Source organism: Anabas testudineus, chromosome 7 (assembly GCF_900324465.2).
Source record: "Anabas testudineus chromosome 7, fAnaTes1.2, whole genome shotgun sequence".
NCBI lineage: Eukaryota > Metazoa > Chordata > Actinopteri > Anabantiformes > Anabantidae > Anabas > Anabas testudineus.
In genome coordinates, this window is record NC_046616.1 from 6,740,825 (window position 1) to 6,757,633 (window position 16,809).

Consider the following 16,809-nt stretch of genomic DNA (forward strand, 5'->3'; position numbering starts at 1 on the left):
TAAAAGTTTTCATTCAGATGAACTCCAGTTATCACAGTGTCCATTTGTTTTTATTTTAACATTACTCAGCATAGTGAAAAGTACTGTAAGTGCATGTGAGCTGTATACAACAGGTATAAAAAGACCTATAAAATGTTCTTAACCCAAACTCGTAAGGCTGCTGGAAACAGTGGAAGATTTGTGTCAGTTTTAAAACCTTTCATTTTGTAAATGTTACATTTTCTATGTCAAGACAAGTGTTTGAAGAATTTCTCAGCTCATACATTGATGGTGGTGGTGGTGGTGGTGGAGGCAGCGTGTCCTCTTCATTAGTGTCCAGGTTGCTGTCTTGTTAGGAGGAGGTAGTTGTGACGGAGGGTTCGGAGCTCTGTCAGTCTGCCCAGCAGGCGGCCAAAACGCTGTGGTCCCCCTCGTGCAACTCCAGCCTGGGCCCCGCACACCCTGGACAGCAGGTCTAGGATCAGTTCTTGCATTTTCTCAACACAACTGGCTGCCTGCAGTGACGCCCGGTCTACAGAACAGCAACACAGAGTCAGACCCTTTGAAACCAACTGAGTGACTTATTCAGAGGCACCCTTTTACTGTGCTGCAGATAAGCTCCAGATAAGTTTATCATTGAGTGTTTGCAGTTATGTACAGCTGAATAAAGCAGCCAAACGTATAGACCTGACTTGTTGATTGGATTGTTTCTTATTTAACTTTTACAACGTTCCTGGTCTGACCTGAGCAAAGCAGAGCTGTAGCAGTGAGCAGTGCATATTCAGCCTCCGTCACCCGCAGAGTTTTCATGCTGTGGAAAAAGTTGAGCACCGGCCCGGAGAGATCATCACTACTTCCTGTTTAGAGGAAAATGGAAAATGTCTCAAACTTTTATTTGAAATTCTTTTTTTTTTTTTTTAGATCTGTAACTTCAGATATGTGTAAGTCTGGACTCACCTGAATTGACCAGCATCCTAGTGTGGACATTTTCCTTTGACTGCACTTGTCTCAGCCAGTTGTGTGTTGACATACCGAAAAGCTGCAGGGCTGATGGAGAAAAATTAATTGTCTTTTGACTGCAGGACCAACTCAAATACAAGTGAGTTACAAATCTATGTAAAAGGTCATTTATATTTTTTGTGGCCTGCTCTTTTCTCTCTTGGTGTTTACTCACCTGGACTGGGACTTGCTGGGTTATTGGAGAACTGATGAGCTGAGAGCAGGAACATGACCTCCAGTGAAGACACAGACAAAAGAGAAGCCTGGTCTGAAAAGTCCAGAAGGTCAAAACCTGTGAGGACATTACAGAATTTAATGAAATTCTGCTTTGAATTTATTTGTATTAGAACTTTTTTTTTTTAATTCCTTGTAGAGCCGTTTGTTGCCATCGATCTTACCTGGCACTGTTTTGGCAAACTGCAGCAGCCTTTGCAGGTGGGGTGATACAACGTCAGACAGGCCCTCTGCTTCGTCTGCACATGGCCACTCAAAGAACTGAGCAGGAAACACAAGAGATTATGAAGACAACTTGGAAAAATGAGTTTATGAAAGTACTATTAGTGTTTTTCCTCTGCGACCGACCCTGCAGTGGCTGCTGTCCTGTGTTCGGTACAGTCGATGGGCCTCCACCATCCTGTCCACCATGTATTTCTGTTCTCGGGTTAAACTGGCAGATAAAGCCTGGTGAGGATGAATTTAACAAAACACAGGATTACAGTGTTAACAGTTTTAACATGAGAATTTGACCACAAAAAACACAAATAACCAAACAACTGTCAACTCAACAGTCTCACAAACCAAGACATCTGTGGACGGGTAGCCCTCAGAAATAAACATCAACATTTACATAAGTGTATTTGATTTGCCCAAAATGAATTTACTCCACAGCCACGCTAGAGAATCTGTGAGGTTGAGCTTAGGCCCAGGTGTAGCCAGGAATTTAGGTCTGGATCAGAAAGGTGGAGACCATCCAATCAAACAGACTGAGTCAGTGTTGGTCAGTACCTGTGCAGGTAGCCTGCTGGTAGAAGTGACTCTCCTATTGTCTACATTCTCCTCCTCCTCTTGTGCTCTGCCTTTACCTCCTTTCCTCAAACGTTTGGATTGGCACTGCACCTCCGTCAGAAGGCCTGGGGAGGACACAAAATGTGTTTTTTTACAGTCGGAGCACATTTGATTTAGTGTGGTCGCGTAGATGTCCCTTACACTCAGCCAGCATTCCCACAGCGCGACACTTCCTCAGCCGGCAGTCTTGGCACTTCCTCCTCATGTACATGTCCATCTCACAGCTCCCACCACTCTTACAGTGATACACAGCCTTTTTAGTCACACTACGCCTGAAGAAACCTGTAGCAACAGCAAAAGAAGAAGCAGGTGAGGTTAAAGATAAAGAATAAAACATTAAAAACTGAATCCAAAAGTAAAGACAGTCAGAAATACCTTTACACCCTTCACATGTAAGAGCATTGTAGTGATACCCTGATGCTTTATCTCCACACACCACACACAGCTCATCCTGCCCCCTGCTCTTCCCTCCAGACCCCACCCGCGACCTACGCCCAAGAGGCAGCCCTACTCCTCCAAGTCCCTGAGCGAGGCCTCCGCAGTGGGGATCTGGGCTAGGATCACAGGGAGCCTCCAAGCAGTGAGAGTTGTAGTGGTACGGGGGATGGCAGAGCTGGGAGGAGGAAGACGAGGAGGGAGAGGATGTGGAGGAGGGTGGAGAGCCGTAGAGGGAGAAAGGCAGGTTGGCGGAGCTGTACTGTTGTTGGCCGTAAGGTAGCAGCTGGAGGTCGGGGTCCTGCAGGGGGTAGCCTAGAGGGTCAGCAAGCATGTCTGAGGATGAAAGGACAGACACCGTCACATTAACACACACCACAGACAGGAATGTTCATTGACTCTCCTTATTTCTTTACAGTGGTGTTTTCTGTCCACAACCCTCAATATCTTGTTCTTCTGAAACTGAAAACACACTTGGAGTCACAGTGTTACACTGCTTCTGCATTACAATGAACACACACAGTCCACAGCAGAATCAAATGTCCCATGTACACGTTTAACTAACATTTACTAAAAGCTACTGCACCCAACACTTTTTAATGATAGTATACTGCACACGTGTGTGAACCTTTTTAAATAGGAGTAAACAGGCTTACAGGGCGTTCTGGACATATTGGCTTTTCTGACTAATAGTAGTAAACCAATTAGCAATAATATATGATAATATGTCCCAGAGTGACAGGATGCACCATGGCCCAAGCATAAACCGTGTTTCAGATACTTCCAAAAGTAAACACACACACGCCTGAACCTCAGGGGAAAAAATAATGCAGATCGCGTTAGCATAACAGAAATGTGTATGGACATTTTAAGGAACACAGGAACGGGGCTGCGTCAAAGAGCGTCACAGGAATGTGGTCTTACATGACTCGTGTGACTTCACTGCTTGTATGGCTCTTGGGGGATACAATAAAAAGCTGAGAATGGGACCTTGTGAACTTGGTCAGACTGTTGAAACAGGATGCAGCTGAGAGCTCCCAGTGTCGTTTAGTGGTTGTTTCATTCAGTTTGTAATGGTTGTTCAGCGTTGTGACGGTCTGAGACGTCTTTGAGTGTTACGCAAGTCTCGTCTCCACTGAGAAAACATGTGTGACCGTTGGCACCCTCTTAAAGTACATCTGGACCAGTACAACTGGGAGTGCTGTGGGATCTGTTACATACACAGTAAATGAAGAGCCCACCCAACTGTCAGGAGTGTCAGGACCGCTTGAGATAGAAATATAAAGGGCAAAACATGAACATAACATCTGTCTGATTGTGTCCAAAAAGTAAAATGAGACTCAAGAGTGTCTTTAAGCTTTGAAGGGGCAGCAACCACTGTTAAATCTGTTGTTTCGGTGATCTGGTAAATCATAAGGAGCTGAACTAACATCTGTCAAATGTCTGCGTCAACTGATCCATACGTCTAAGAAACATATTAACCCTCCATCCTCCTTCCTTTTGTCTTCTCTCCTACGTTCTCGCTCCAGATGTTTCCTGTCTTTACCAGACTCTGGTGGCGATGGTTTGAGGGGGGTCCTTGCTTTCTCGGCGTGTGACAGAGCTATGGTTCGTACTGTTTGTAAACCATTCGAATGCTGTCTAAACACTCCTCAGCCTCCCATCCATCCCACGCATGCTAGGGAGCCAAACAACACTAGTAAGCTACCCCACATTGCGCCTGCTCCAACCCCCACCTCCCCCCTTTCTCTTAAGGGCAGGAGAGGAGACAACAGGGGGAATTTGTTTATGATCCACATCAGTATAAATATATCCTCTGATGCACGCTCAGCCTCTCTGTGTGCTGTGAATGCAGCGGCTGAACCTCCTCAAGAACTATTTTCTCTATGTCACTGAGTTCTCAAAGGCGGTAAATAAACTGTGAGAGGGAATGAGATGGAGATGTGTCCCACACAGAGGATGGTTCCATCCTCTGGATTGTTATAACAGTACAATTTTATTTCAATAAATCATAGTTAAAGCTTTACTTTTAATCAAAATGGCGATTAAGGAATATTGTCAACTTATAAAAATGCTAATTTCTAACAAAAAGTTGTATAGACTGAAAATAGTCAATAAATGTGTAAAACATGAGCAGATTCTCAATTAAGTCTGAGGTCTGAGCATTTTATTAAGCTTGTTCACCAGATTATATTATTTTAAAGGGTCATTTAGACCAATTTAAATGAATTAAAAAGCAGCTTAATATATATAAATAACATACACATGAATTCCATGTTTTACAATGATTGTAAAAAAAAAACATTTGAGCTTTCAATAAGTATTCTTTTAATTAATTCCACTGCAATGTGTTTTTTATCTATATCTTTTTCTATTGTCTTATGTTTCTCAGTGCCTTTTATTTAAAGCACTGAGCTGTAGCATTTGGCTGGGTTGAAGGAAGAAATCATTCAAACCACTGCTCCCACAGTCATAATTGCATGATACAAATAATGTATTTCAAGTTTTTATGTTAAGGTGAACTGACCCTTTAAAACTGTCTGTTAGAAATATTTACTTGCCATTGATGTTATACTGATGATGATGATGATGATACTAAATGTGCTTTGCAAATAATAATTTTCCAATGATGCAAATCATGCTTCTGTGTTTAAGAGCACTGGTGTCATTTTTGAGAAGTAAAAGAAAAAAACAGAAGTAGAAAGAGAACTAAAAGTAAATGCTAAGCAATAGTCCAAACAAAATGAAGAAGAGAAAGACACACAAGTGTCACCGTGGACTCACCGTAATACTGGAGCTGCTCTGTGGAGCAGTAACCATCCGAGGCAGAGAGAAACCCCCCGGCTGAAAAGTTCATCTCCAGCTCAGTCCACTCTCTCATCTGGACAGAAGATCCTTGCTCCAGCTAGTAATACAGAGTCTATCTTCACACACAGAGAGACATAAAGACACACAGACAATTACTCAAAGGATTTACACATGAAAGACCTGGGAGATGCAAAGACATTCCCCAGCCCCCATGATGTGTCCAGGTCTCTTGGCTGAGCAGACTGATATCCCAGCCTATTTTTTAAAAAGCAGAGAGGAAGAGTGCAGCTGAGGTTCTTGTCTGTGGTGGATGATGTGCCGGAGGAGGTCTTAACTGTCCCCCGGGGGGTAGACGAAAGGGAAAGCAGGGACACCCAGGAAGGACAGGGAATGGGACTGTGGTCCAAACAGCTGGACCTGGCTGGAACTTCACACATCAGACCTGCTCCCTTATGGGCAGAGCGAGGGACACTCAGCACTTAGTGTGTGCTGTGTGTATATGTGTGAGTTGTGAGCCTGGGTGGATGTAATCCAGAGAGCAACAGCTGGGCTGGGCAAATGAAACCGTTCTGCACAAATATCTTTGAATATCTGTTTAGAAATATTAAATTCTGAAGCTGTGGACAGATTGAGTCCAATTAAACAAACCCTACTACTAATACTGAACTGTTTTCTATATTTAACTCGTGTGTGCTGCGCATGTGTGTGTGTCCGTGTTTGTCCTGCAAGCCTTGGGAGTGTGTTTACTCTGCCTTTTGTTTACCGCTGTTCTGTTTGTGCTGCAGTTAATATTGGACAGTGATTTGATTTAAGAGGCTCGTGGACCTCATCCTCCCCCACAGACAGTTAACTAGGCCGGGACAGAACGACAGGAGTCAAGACCTGAACCACCCGCAGGACACAGAGGAGTGACCTCAACACTGGCCTGAAAATCTCAGAGCGAGTCCAGTTGACACGCAGCATGCTTACTGAGGATTAATGGCATCTTCCCACCCTCATATCATCCCTTTCACTGGCTCATTATGGGAGCCAGGACTGACTGGTGGATAGCAGAGGGCGAGGGAAGAGCCAATCACGGCCACTGGAGCTGTGACCTTCACTGGACTGATCACGATCGATCATGATGACAAATGAAACAGGAATTTGGCTGCTAACTACATGTGTGTTTCTTTTGAAGATTATGTCCAAAGGGTAAGTTGGTACACATGTGGTCATAGTTCATGATGACATGAAACCACTTCAGGCTCTAGGTAATCCAGGGAAAAAGCTAAAACTTGATAGAACAAATGACGCTAGGCACACACAAAAAAAGTCAGTACCAGTGTCAACTGGATTCAAAAACCAAAATGTATAATTGAAACACTCGGCAAATAAAATAAAACTACATAAAATAGTCCCTGGTAAGATGTATTATTAAGAAATATAATTTCCAACAACTTCAACTCCACTTGTTGACTTACTGTCATTCTGTTTCTTCATATTTTAATTCTACCTCTTATATTTCTGTCTGTATTCTCTATAAACAGTATCTAGTATTGCTGGAAGAGGAAAGCCTCCATCGCTTTTCCTCTTTTCTCCTAGTAACATTTATTTATTTTCTAAATTGAGGATCAGAATTTGAAGCCCTCGTAAACCAATAAAGACAAATAAAGACAGACAAAGATGAATTGATTCAATCAAATTAATTTGAATTCAATCAAATTCACCTGGATTATTAAATTCTCTGTTAACCATTAACGTGTGTGCAAATGTTTGTGCCACTTCTTCTGGTAGATTTTGAGAGAATTCATTAGAAAGGTGTAAAATCTGACCCACTGCTAGTTATAGAGGAAACAGGAAGTGGCCAAAGTTGGAGGAAGGAATCCTCTTGGGATAATGAAAGCTTGTATCCAAGAGAGGTTCTCTAATGTCTTTACGTTGACTGAATAGCACAGTATCGTCTGCATAAAGCACCTAATATAATAAAGAAATGTGTCTATGATAGATTGGTGGAATGCCAGCAATCAATTGCTAGAAAATATCCTGTCTATTGTTATTTGTCATTTGATACACAGGGAGCAAGCATCAGCACAGAGAGGGACTGATTAAAAACCCAGAAAAACTACTGGCATTACTACTTAACACCAACTTAAAACATTAAATTCAACTAAGATTCAGACCAAATGAAACAAACTGACGGCAAGTTCAAACCCTTAAACTCATTAGTCCCGAATCACTCACAGTACAAGCCTGTAGATAAATGCAGCACATGATAAATCCAGCTCAGGACGTCCTCTCCATGCGGCTAGTTGCTCTCTTTATCAGCGAGCTGCTGGCTGGTAGCTGCAGTTCGATAATGGCCTGGATTGTTTACTGATCCTTGTGGGAACCTGACATTAAAGCAGCCTCGGGATTTAGTCAGTGAAGTCCACAGCTTATATCTCAGTATATGTCTGGCTATCACGAAGAGCAATGTAAATTGTTCAGTGTTAGTTAAGTCTATTGAAAGACATTTTTTCTCCGTCCTGTTGAAGTTAATGTGAGACTGGACTTTCAAAGTACAGTGTTTGTGCTTTTAATATGTCGAGGTTATGTTTGCTGAAGTAGAATATAAATGACTGAAAAGATCAAATCAAAAAGTTGATCACAGTTAATCCATAAAATGTTATTATTAAACATATTTATGCATTTAACTGAGTCATATTCTCCTATTAGGTTTATATTTGATGTAATCTCGCTATGTTGAAATGGCATCAAAGTGTTTAATTTTGACTCTTGAAGAGAACATACACAGGCACGCTGCAGCAGAAAAATGACAAATCACAACATCCACTGTCTTAAACTCAAGTTAAATCAATTAGTCCCATTCAAAGGTAGATAGGGGTCTGGATAAAGGATAAATACCTGATTTCTAGGTCAAAGATCACTTAACACCTTTTATGATTCTGTTAGTTAGGAGCAGAGGTTGTAAACTCACCGCTGATGAGCTGTGCTGTTGTGTTGACCGCCCAGACGTCTTCTAGCTTTGTCCTGCTCTCACTTTTTGTAATGTTGAGTGCAGCCCAGCCTCCATTCTCTCTCGGTCTCACACACACACAAAGTAAACAGGACCCTTCAAATGGGACAGTAGCTCTTCATGTGTGTTTTAGGTGGACCTAAAGAACCTGACCAAAGATCTTTGCCTTTACACTTTCTCTTGCAGGACAAAAACCTGTCAGTGAAGAGAAAAAATAACAGACATTACACATTTTTTTAGGAACAAACTGGAGGAACATGAACTACAGCCAGGAAATAATAACATTTGAAGTCCGAGAATGTTAACGATGACAAATTGCAAATAATTCAGATGTACAATAAAATGTCCCCTATAGGGCCTTCTTGTTGCACTACAGGGATTTAAATTGGCAACCTTTGAGTCACAAAGGACCTCCTCCCCTCCCCTGCTACGAGAAACTGGAATCATCTCATTAAGAAATTCCCAGTATGGAGTGTTTATAAACAGCCTCTTGTTCATCCCTGGTGATGGATGGATGCTCCCTATCACAGGCTCTTCCTGCTAACTCCCGCTTAACAATCTCTCTGCCACTGTTTCACAACCACACACTGTAACACTCACCACCCCGCAACACACGTACACACTTACTGAGCCCATTAATATTTTCTGTAGTGACCTTGCTTTCCTCAGTGGGTGGGCCCTTACTGTTTTGAGTGTATGCTATTGCATTATGTTTAATAGTGGCAGAAAATGTGTGTGTGCGCGTGGGTGTTATGAACAAGTAGGGTGCAACTGAAAGTCAGTGTGAATCTGCTAATGAAGAAAAACAACACGGCTGTCAAGGCCTCCCAGGAGCAGGTCAAACACAGACGCTGGGGGGGTTGAGGTCAGTGAAGGGAAACGGTCAGAGGTCAACATCAGGGCCAAGAGTAGGCCATGACCAGGGCAGGGCTGAAAAACAGTGGGAGGTGAAGAGAGTAAACTTTGAGGGAGGGAGAGCTTTCAGGGTGTTTTTCTTTTCAGAAGTAGATACAGTAAAATTCATAAATCAGCACAAATAAAAACCTAACTAGAATGCAACTATGAAAGGAAATGGGACTATCCCAAAAGGCTCCAGTAAAACTTTACTCAGAATGAAAGGAACCAAGAAAACATTTGTTTAATGTTTCATGTTTTACAGTACGATGACCCACCAAACATATTTAACATTTCTACAAGCACAAAAAGTTTGTGTTCAAAAAAGTGTGCAAAATGGTGAAAATCCAAATGTGTACATGAAACAAAGCAGCGAGAATCTGTGTTAACTGATGTCACTTTTATCACCAGTGCAAACAAAACTGGTCAAGTGTTGGGGTGGGGAAGTAAAATTAAACCATATTACTACAATTAAAAAGTTAGATATCTAAAATACACATTTTTTGATTATGGCACATGATTGACTAATTGAAATCTACACATCTCTTATTTTTAGATAAGACATTGAACTGCATTCCAAAACATCTCAAAGATCCTGTAAAAAAACAACAACAACAGATTCAAGTTACAGGAGGTTTTCTGAGACACTAAACGATGAAAAAGATCATGCAGCGATTAGCAGCCATAACCATCTTTGGCAACTTAAAAACACCACAATAATTTTAGAGAAACTCCTGTGCGGTAAGATCACCTACGCCAGTATGTTTCTAAAATCTATAAGAGATCAAACATCAGCAAAATCAGGAGGTGTTAGGGTTGACAAGTGGGGTTTCCATCTCAATGCCCAAAACTTAAAACCCTTAATTGTCCCTTTCACATTAAGAGCAATGTGAACCACTTACTCTGTCAATGTACACATTGTAAACATTGTAATTGTAAATAAAACTATCACGTATAACATGTTGATCTTGCGCTGGGAATGTGACTTTGAGGGAAACTGGAAGCGAGGGCGTCCCATCAGTACACTAATTAACTGTAGATCAGAGGCGCCGTCTCGCTGCAGCTGCTGTTCACCTCCACTTGAGATTTGCGGTAAATTATGAACTGGATGGTGATCTGAACCACATGGTCAAGGAAATCAACAGAAATCCCAGGAATTAGTCAGTTTAATGCAAAAACAGTTATTGGCGGGGATTTTACTTCGTTTAGAATAACACACATCTCACTTTGACAAGACACCTTTGTCTATCTCTAGACTATATACTATACAAAGATGGATCACCGACTAGTGGTAGACTATTTTATGGCTAGGCATATTGAAGCCTTAGTTAGCCAACACTTAATGTCAATTAGTCCACACCAAGGTAACAATGTCTAAGTTGTTGCTTTACATTTATTGCACAAATATCAGGGTGGTTTTCTTTTAGATAGTCTTATTATGGTAACAACTGTTGATCATACATACCCTACTTTCATTATAAGCTGCCCCTGGTCCTCATTAGACCTAGCCCATAAAAAAACTAAACACCACCGTCATCATGAAGTCTCATGTTTCTGCATTATTTGTTTGTTCACTGAAATAAAAGAAGCAAGCAAGTTAATCTTTCAGTTCTGTGTTTGGACCTTTGATACTCTATATTGTGTTTCTGCACACACAGTCACGAGACCTGAGCTCCACTGATGAACTGTCCTCTTTACCAGCTCAGCACTGCCTAAAATGTAGCATGTATGTGGGAATAAGGAGAGACCAGAGCAGCAATGTTGCATGTAGCAAGTTTTTTTGTTTAAAGGATACAATGAGGTCTAAGGAGAGAGTGCCAAGACTGCCGATGAGCCAGGGGAGGTGATGGATCAGGTAGCTTCTCTCCCCCTGGCCTGTTTCAGGGTTTTTCAGTAGGACACTCAGGCCATATGTAGAGTTTCCCAGGATGACCAGAGCGAATAGGAAGTAAGACACTCCTTCTGTTGATTTCCTCTTGAACTATGGAGAGAAATGATAGGAGAAGGGAAGAAATATAAGATGTGTTACACAGCCACCGGGAAATTCACACGTGATTGATATGTGAGATAAAAGCATGCTTCATGCTGTCAGCAGAAATGTGTGTTTTCACCTTTCAGTTTTCAGGTCCATTAAATGTTGCCTCTGTCACTTTATATATTTTCCCTTATCCAAAGAGTTAAAATCAAAAGACAACTTGTAATGCATAAGTAGCATCTGTGTTAGTACTACTGTAGTTAATGTCCAGTGGCCTACTAGGTGTTAAGTGATCTTTGACCTAGTGGCCTACAGTACATGAGTTAATACATTTGCAGCAAAGCGCACTCATACTCACATTAGTGTAGATCTGGGGTAGTCTGGAACAAAGGTAGAGCACTGATGATATTGAGCCAATGCAGAAACCAATAATTTCTTTAGTGGTAAACTCCTGAAGCAACACAAACGTGGATACAGCGTTACAAAAAAGGAAGAAATTATTAGCTCACATCTTTCAGGTCACAATTGAAATAAATGAACAGGTCTCACTTTAATATGGTCTGAAGTGGAGAGCAGGCCACGACTTCTGAATCCAGAAGGAACCATTTCTTGTTGGGTGCCTAATCCAGGTAGGTGTGTGAGGCTTGTGGTGAAGCCCAGGATGCAGGTTACACCCACGACATATAACACTCTCCTGTCTGGAGAAGAGACAACACTTGGTTTCACAAATAATACTGTGAAAAGTTACCAGCATATTCGCAGAAATAAGGTTTTACGTGTCAAAGGTCACAAGTAAGGCAACAAACGTCATAGCAACATGAGACATGTAAACATCACAATCATTAGACTGTACAAAGACTACTTTTTCCACTGCCTGGAAAAGCGTTGGATCATTTTTCAGCAGATAGATAGATATGTTTACATTATGGATTTTAATGTTCATTTCTAACTTTTCAGCCTGATCTAATCCTTTTATGTTGATAGTTCACGGTCAAGTTTATAAATGACATGTATCTGGCTCCAGTGGAAAAACTGCTGCAGTCCTAAAATGCCTCACATGCCCACAGTCAACTGAAAGGTGAATGTGCGCTGACATTGAATGATGGCAACAAACAATATGCACATGCACACCAGATATGAACTGGACAAGTGCATGCTGCCCACATTTGGTATAAAACAGTCAAAGTCAAGTGTTTGTTCACACTTCAGTAAAAGAGAAAATAGTTGTGAGCTATTTTGAGACAAAACACCTGTATTTAGGCAACCTCGTGATATAATGCAAACACACAGGATACAAAGCATAGAGCTAATGTAAATAAGGCAGTAAAACTCAAGGATAAAAAATGTTCTTATGGTGTTTATTACAAAAACTGAATAGAAAAAACAAAACACTCACTTTCAGCCATTCTGTTCCTCATCTTGTAGTATAAGTACATGGCCAGCATTATTAAGTCAGCAAAAACGTAATAAATTGCTGTGTAGGTCTGGAGGACAGGGAGATAGACAAATGTTAGAGATTAAAAAAATGTATTTTCCTCACATGAACAAAGTATTTGTATCATTTATGTGCTGCCCAGTGTAATGACACAATTCAAGTCAAGTAACAAAAAAAATCACTGACATGAATCAATTAATCATCTTATTCATTAATGAAGACACAAACAATAATTAGATAGCACACATTCTTAGATTTTCTTTTGTCAAAACATAATAAAATACTCAGAACACATGATCTAGTATTCATAACATCTAATGAGCATTGTTCCTTCTTTTGGGCAATTAACAGAAGAAATAGCTGATCAAAAGCACTGATGTTTAAATAGATTCATATTAAAATGTGTTTTCAACAGTCTTGTATTGAAGCCATCGTTTTTTCACTATAAGTCACCTGAAGTGGAAGCTGATCTGCAAGAAAGGAGCCCAACAGATTGCACGAGTCACCTCCCAACCAAAGCAGCAGAAACCAAATAGAAAGGGCACGGTCCATATTCCCTGTTTTGCATGAGCTGTAGTACTGACTGCAATCAGTAAAAGACAGAAAGACATTCACTTAATATGAGAAAAATAATTTTCTGTGAGAGGCACCAACACCAAGACAACTACTTACGGAATTGAAGATATCATGAAGCAGACAATGGACAGGAGGCCCAGATAGACACTGGCCATATCCCTTGCATCCTGGGCACATTCCCCAAGTCCTTCCCAGACCCACTGGGATCCATTAGGACACAAAGAGGTGAGGTTACCTTGATTAGACCATCCCAAAGCGCTACGTGTGAGGACCCCATCTGTCCGCATATTCTGCTGGAGAAAAGAAAGTCTCAGGTTTATTTACGTAGCTCTTAGGCCACATCTTCAGGTCTGACAAAACAAAAATACCTCAATCAAATGACAGACAGCTGGAGTTAACGATCATCAAATACTCAGCCATGTAAACATCCCATATGGAGCACTGAGCTCAAAAAAAGGTTGTTAAACAGCATGAAATGAAGCTGTTTAGAAGTTTTGCTTTTAATCCGCTAATCGGATCAGGATAGTTATAGCTTAATACAGTTGTGGTCCATGTAAAACTGGAAATATGGACTTTTCCCACAGAGCATACGGAACAGAAACAAGTATTTGTTAGCCGCTTAGCCAGCTAGCACCGCCGACAACCAAACGCCTAACAATTAACAGCTGGATTTCGTTTGTGGCTTTTACGTCGAGAACGTGTACAGCCTATTAAAAGTGTAAATTAATACAACGTCCTATTTATCTTGCCTGTCTGTTCCTCAGAGGACGAAAAACCTCGGGATGATCTGTGCTGTGGAAAAAAAACAGGAAGCAGACGGTAAACAAGCTACGTCAGCGTCTGTGAGCTGATTGGTCGCTGAGGGGATGCGTCACTGCATGACCCGTAAGCACGTGACTGGCGGCTCGCGAGCTCCAAAACAACCCGGTCTGCCCTTCAAAATAAAAGCTCGATTTGGCTCAATCTCAATCTGGAAAGGATATAATATAAATCCATTTATTTAACTGATCTACTTAAGTATAACTATTTATTTACTTGTACTTTGCTGGTTACTTTTACTAGTACGCCACTGATACTTTTTACCCCACAACATTTATTTATGTGTTATAACTGAGTTTAGTACATAAACTTCGTACTTCAACTTGAGTAAAGGATAGTACTACACTACTTGTAGTATGTTTTAGGAAAGTGCTTAGTACTTTAGTTCAGTTATTACCAGTTAAAACAAACATTACATCAATAAAAAATCTATTATCAGTGAAAAAATGATCAAAGGGCTGAAGTCAACTCTGCTATTTAGGATTATGTAGGTGTACAGCCAAAATTAATGACCTCCAGCTGAAATAGCATTAATAATCTGTTCATCTTCTTATTAAGTAATGTGTGTGAGATGCTGTGAGATGGAATACAATGAAGTATTGAATATGGATCATCAGTTATCTAGTTGTAATGATATCAATAGGAGTGAAAAAATAATATATTAGTATCTATAGAGTTTTTAGAGTATCATTTAAAGCATGTGTACAGATGATATCACTATAAAATTTGCTTCTACCATTCTGCATCTGAAGAAAACAAGATTCAAGGCCATTCTATACATTTTAACACTGAATTCAAGAAGCATAAAGGATAGTGTGGGAGCAAATCAAGCAGAAATCTGTTTCTATTTTGCATTAGCACAGAAGATGGTTCAAGGCTAAAAGGAACAACTATATGTTTTATAATTCATAGATTCAGTCACTCACAAAATGTAAGAAATATTTTTTCAGTGTTTCATTTTACCTTCTTAAAGTCTAAGGTAACATTCATTTGGCCTCTAGGTTCAGTCAAAGAGAGAAAGTTTATTATCATAGTAATCTATGAAAATAGTAAATATTCACATTTGAGGAGCTGCAAACATTAACATGTGTTCATACAATAAATCAATGATGCTAATTGTTGCCCGATAATATTCTGTCTATGGGCTGACACATTAATCATTTCAGAGAGCACTGGTTGGCTGCTGAACAATGGAGTGCCCTAGTATATATATATATATAATAATATATAATTAATATTATCTATGAAACTAAATATATATATATATATATTATAATTGTTATAATTAGTCACTTGCAGAAAATCCCACTGAGGATTTACGATTGTCAGGGAGGTGGAGCACAGTTCGGGATCTAAGGCCCATTAGTAGAACACTTTAATAATCTCTGATCCAGAGCGTTAAATTGTATAAGATTTATAGAGAGATTACTGGGATTTGATGACAGGTCGATAATAATTTGCTTTCATGTCACCGTTAATTTTCTCTAGAAGCACTCAAACATTTCACATGCTCTCATCACATATCAACAAGCCTTGTTAAACGGGATTATTTGGCTGTGCACAGTAATTCACTTCGGCCTCCTCCTGCATTCTTCAACGAGCTTTGCTTTTTACTAAGCAGGCGTGAAAACGATATAATATCCAGGTTAATGATGGTCGATCCTGTGGAAAAGTCTCTCTCAGTGAACTTAGCACAGGTTAATAGTTAGAGGACATTTAACTGTGAGATTTCTGGAGCAGAGGTTACTTACAACGATTTTAATGAAAATCAATAGTCAATAATCGACCTCTTCATTTTTTGTTGCATCGGTAAAAACAAACTGATATTATATATACTACAGCCAAACATGAGTGTCTAGAGATAAATATCATACCTGGTAATGAGGCTTAAATCCAACGCCAGACTTTGAATGGAGCGTAAAGAAAAGCGTCCAGACGCTATTTCCGAAATCTGAGGCAATAAAATGTGTCACCTGACGAGTGTGTCAGTCTGACGACTCAGCAACTTCGAGGCCTATTTCCGCCACTAGAAGGCAAAAATAAAGCAGTTTGTCATGGTGAAAAATAGTAACAATGGTAAATCTGAATCATGTGATAAGAAGTTACCATTCAATTATCCTCTTTCTCCACCATGACTAACTGTTCTTCTTTATTACTGACTTCAATAACCGCTGATGCAGCTGCTGCACTTTTATTTTCTAGTTATTGTGCTGCAACGCGTAAAACTGTCGACCTCTGGAGATGGAGTTTTATGAGCTCAAAGTAAAGTGATTACAACCACAAAACTGACAAAGCAGAAACAAAATGTGCCCAAGGCTTTTTTTTCTTCCCAGTAATAACTACTTCTGCTCGTCATCCCACAGTCTGCGGTTCCATCATGCAGAAAATAAGAACCACTCTTTGTGTGACACTTAAACTAATTAGTCTTTTTCAATGTCACACAGTGGAACACACAGGTGAAAATGATGAAATCAAACACAGCAGGAGCCCATTCAGCCTTCTCAGTGTCAGGGTCCTGGTACTGTGAATGCTACCTCACTGTCCCCATGTCAGGGATATGCCACCTATACAGAACAGAGCCATCGTTAATGCACTTTTTTTTGGCAAATATCTGCAAAAGATGTTTTTGATAAAAAGAAAATTAAACATGAGAACTATTTACTATTTTACAGTAGAAAATAGTAACACTGAAAACTGCTGACTGCTCCTGTAGATGAACCAAAGTAAGACTGTGGAAATCACTGCTGCTGGTAAATTGTATAAATATACAGTATATAACCTCCACAAGGCAGAAATGTTGAACTTCCTGTGAACCTCAAGCCTGCTCCA

The 16,809-nt window shown here is 40.3% G+C and overlaps 2 protein-coding genes across 8 annotated transcripts; both read right to left on the reverse strand.

Annotated features, from left to right (window-relative positions):
* Positions 1-3: 3 nt before the first annotated feature.
* Positions 4-9,238, reverse strand: nr1h5 (nuclear receptor subfamily 1, group H, member 5). Of its 3 annotated transcripts, none has more exons than XM_026367837.1 (11): positions 8,243-9,238; positions 5,263-5,398; positions 2,419-2,814; positions 2,185-2,325; positions 1,984-2,108; positions 1,561-1,659; positions 1,377-1,473; positions 1,154-1,270; positions 937-1,026; positions 723-836; positions 4-511 (listed from the first exon to the last, which is right to left on the reverse strand). In XM_026367837.1, the coding sequence occupies exons 2-11, from the start codon at positions 5,357-5,359 to the stop codon at positions 309-311; spliced, it is 1,479 nt and encodes a 492-aa protein (XP_026223622.1). In that variant the 5' UTR covers positions 5,360-5,398; positions 8,243-9,238; the 3' UTR covers positions 4-308. The 3 variants fall into 3 exon arrangements, with proteins under 3 accessions (XP_026223622.1, XP_026223623.1, XP_026223624.1); XM_026367838.1 differs by having other exon boundaries at positions 5,263-5,402; XM_026367839.1 differs by lacking the exon at positions 8,243-9,238 and adding an exon at positions 7,507-7,872.
* A 156-nt stretch (positions 9,239-9,394) lies between these two features.
* slc66a1 (solute carrier family 66 member 1) lies at positions 9,395-15,989 on the reverse strand. 5 transcript variants are annotated; one of them, XM_026367842.1, is made up of 8 exons: positions 15,855-15,989; positions 13,258-13,454; positions 13,039-13,168; positions 12,547-12,634; positions 11,700-11,848; positions 11,509-11,601; positions 10,971-11,156; positions 9,395-10,291 (listed from the first exon to the last, which is right to left on the reverse strand). In XM_026367842.1, the coding sequence occupies exons 2-8, from the start codon at positions 13,446-13,448 to the stop codon at positions 10,205-10,207; spliced, it is 924 nt and encodes a 307-aa protein (XP_026223627.1). In that variant the 5' UTR covers positions 13,449-13,454; positions 15,855-15,989; the 3' UTR covers positions 9,395-10,204. The 5 variants fall into 5 exon arrangements, with proteins under 5 accessions (XP_026223627.1, XP_026223626.1, XP_026223625.1 ...); XM_026367841.1 differs by lacking the exon at positions 15,855-15,989 and adding an exon at positions 13,911-14,043 and having other exon boundaries at positions 13,258-13,451; XM_026367840.1 differs by lacking the exon at positions 15,855-15,989 and adding an exon at positions 13,911-14,005.
* Between the last annotated feature and the right edge of the window lie 820 nt (positions 15,990-16,809).

Coding starts and splice junctions, on each gene's coding strand:
- slc66a1 (XM_026367842.1), bottom strand. CDS start 13,448: ATGCGGACAGATGGGGTCCTCACACGTAGCGCTTTGGGATGGTCTAAT. Junction 13,169..13,257: donor TTCATGATATCTTCAATTCC/GTAAGTAGTTGT, acceptor TACTGATTGCAG/TCAGTACTACAGCTCATGCA. Junction 12,635..13,038: donor CAGATCAGCTTCCACTTCAG/GTGACTTATAGT, acceptor CCTGTCCTCCAG/ACCTACACAGCAATTTATTA.
- nr1h5 (XM_026367837.1), bottom strand. CDS start 5,359: ATGAGAGAGTGGACTGAGCTGGAGATGAACTTTTCAGCCGGGGGGTTT. Junction 1,660..1,983: donor CCAGCAGGCTACCTGCACAG/GTACTGACCAAC, acceptor CATCCTCACCAG/GCTTTATCTGCCAGTTTAAC. Junction 1,474..1,560: donor AGGACAGCAGCCACTGCAGG/GTCGGTCGCAGA, acceptor TTTCCTGCTCAG/TTCTTTGAGTGGCCATGTGC.